The 2587-nt window shown below is 48.7% G+C and overlaps 1 protein-coding gene across 1 annotated transcript in view; it reads right to left on the reverse strand.

Moving 5' to 3' along the window:
- Nucleotides 1-2587, reverse strand: part of TNFRSF8 (tumor necrosis factor receptor superfamily member 8) — a 43178-nt gene that overhangs the window by 5667 nt on the left and 34924 nt on the right. The window contains exon 13 of the mRNA XM_006766792.2: nt 223-427. Coding sequence (XP_006766855.1) covers nt 223-427 — 205 coding nt within the window. The remainder of the gene's footprint in view (nt 1-222; nt 428-2587) is intronic.

The raw sequence follows: 2587 nt of genomic DNA on the forward strand, positions 1-2587 counted from the left end.
AGTCAGGGCCCACCGCTGTCTCACAGCTGCACGGGGTAGCCAAGCACATCTAATGCTCTTACCAAAAGCACCTCCCACTCACAAGGCCGTGGGAGAGTCCACGCCTGGGGCCTTTCAGACCCAGGGTCCCCACTTCCAGGTGGGAGCCAGGGGCCCAGCACCCATCTCCCCACTGCCCTCTTAACCCTGACCACGCTAGGACCCCCACACAAGCCGACTCACCGATCCTGTTGTTGGTATGTTCCGTGGTCACCCGGGGCTCGGGAAGGTCCCTGGGGGACGAGGGGCTCCCGGCTGGACTCGCCCCCACCAGCGGCAGGCTCTCCAGGCCGGCTGCCCCCACGTGGGTGCAGGGCTCCACAGCCGGGGGGCTCATTAACCCCAGCGCTTCTGTGCGGGGCCCTGTCACCAGCAGGCTCTTCAGCTCCTGTGGGCACAGAGGAGGCAGCGCTGATGCAGGGTGCCCGCCCCCTGCCACCCATCCCCAACTGTGAAGCCCCGTTTTCTCATCTCTATTCGCCCCAGCCAGTCTCCCTTTCTGCTTGAGGGCTGCCACCCACCACTGGGCTTCCCAGCCTCGACAGCCTGGCGCACCTGCGCAGTAAGTTCCGGGAGAAACGTGCTGCTCTTAGCGTGTACTAAATAAGGATCGTGGCCAGCATCACACGTGTGTACCCCGTGACACATGTTAATCCTCATAGCCATCCCCTGAGGTGACTATTAGCAATCTCTCCATTTTACAGGTCAGGAGACTGAGGCACAGAGTCAAGTGACTTGCTCAGGGTTAGTAAGTGTCAGAGCCAGTCCTATATACATGATTTTTTTTATTGATTCTTTTACAGAGAGGAAGGGAGAGGGATAGAGAGTTAGAAACATCAATGAGAGAGAAACATCGATCAGCTGCCTCCTGCACACCCCTTACTGGGGATGTGCCCGCAACCAAGGTACATGCCCTTGACCGGAATCAAACCTGGGACCCCTCAGTCCTTAGGCTGACATTCTATCCACTGAGTCAGAACCCTGGCATCTGACTCCGGGATCCACACGTGTAAAGGTTGGTCTATACATGTTGGCCCCAGGCCTCCCTTACTGCCCAGCCCTGACCTCCTAGGACAGTAGTCGGTTATGACTACGCTAATGTATTCTAAAAAGTGCTACGTCTTCAGGAAAGTGTTGGCTAGTTTTTGACTTTGATAGGTAAGTGCAAAGAAGAAGCGGTCTCATGGAATGTTTTAATCCATAGCATTTACCTGCTGCCTTCGGAGTGGAATGAGTTTGAGTAATTCAGAAAGTATAGCTACATAATCCTGAAAATTCTTTTATAACAATTTGAAATCCAAAAGACAGCATTTTTAAACAATTTACTCAAGGTGTTAGCTCAAGTAGCTAAAAGATATTTGATTCTCTTACAAATCACCGAATATCTTTTCCATAAATGTCTTGGTGTTATAACAGCAACTTGTCTGACCCAAGTGTATTTGAATGTGATCTCTCATAATTTTAAATTGAACTCATATTGTGGTTCTGCCTCTTATGTTTAAAAAGTAAAGGATGGAGCCCAGCTGGTGTGGTTCAGTGGTTGGGAGTCAACCTATGAACCAGGAGATCACAGTTCAATTCCAGTTCAGGGTACATGCCTGGGTTGCGGGCTCGATCCCCAGTAGGGAGTGTGCAGGAGGCAGCCGATCGATGATTCTCTCTCATTATTATATTTCTCTCTCTCTCTCTCTCTCTCTCTCTCTCTCTCTCTCTCCCTCTCTCTCTCTCTCCCTCTCCCTTCCTCTCTCTGAAATCAATAAAAATATTTTTTTAAAAACTAAAAGGTGGAAACCTTTCTCCATGTATAAATGGGTTTTATTGTGGGTTGTTGTTTTTTTGTTTTGCTTTTTATGACTTTATTTCAACCTAACTATGCTTAGAGAAATACACTCACATTGGTTAATAGAAGGCAATTTAAGTTTAACTTATTCTACATGATTTGGACCAAAAACTTGGTACATGGTTTAAGCATTAAAAAAAAAAAAAAAGGAGGAATTAACCCTCAAGCTTTGCCAAACTCTCAAGCCTACTACCCTCCTAGTAATAGGAGGGTAACCCCCGGGGGGGAGGGGGAAGAATCTTTAATCTGGTTTATTTTTCAACTATTACAAGTGTATGTAAAAGATCCTCCATCAAATGCCACTAAAGTAGGCAGCAAGAACCCTGAGAAATTAACCTTTGGTTCGTCTCTGAAAAATAACATGTATTGCACAAGTCTATAAAATTGGTGCAACAAAACAGTGTTGTAATATTTCAAAGCCAGTTCACAAAGCTCAGTAGCTCACGGCTGCTGGAAAGGGTGGGGAGAGCCCTAGACACGTGTGAAAGCTGCGCCATTTAGCTAGTATTACATGGAGACTGCAGAGCTTCCACGGAGCAATGTTTGAGTTAAAAGAAAGTAATGAAAGATTTGTTAAGTGAGGGGGAAAAGTGGGTGAACCATACACGCCTGAGACCCGGCCATAGGGAGAGCTTGGTCCTGCCCCTCCCTCAGCTCCGGGGGGCATTGCCCCAGCTCCCACCGTGGGAACTGCCGGGGGGGGGCGGG

The sequence above is a fragment of the Myotis davidii genome, unplaced genomic scaffold (assembly GCF_000327345.1).
Source record: "Myotis davidii unplaced genomic scaffold, ASM32734v1 scaffold299, whole genome shotgun sequence".
NCBI lineage: Eukaryota > Metazoa > Chordata > Mammalia > Chiroptera > Vespertilionidae > Myotis > Myotis davidii.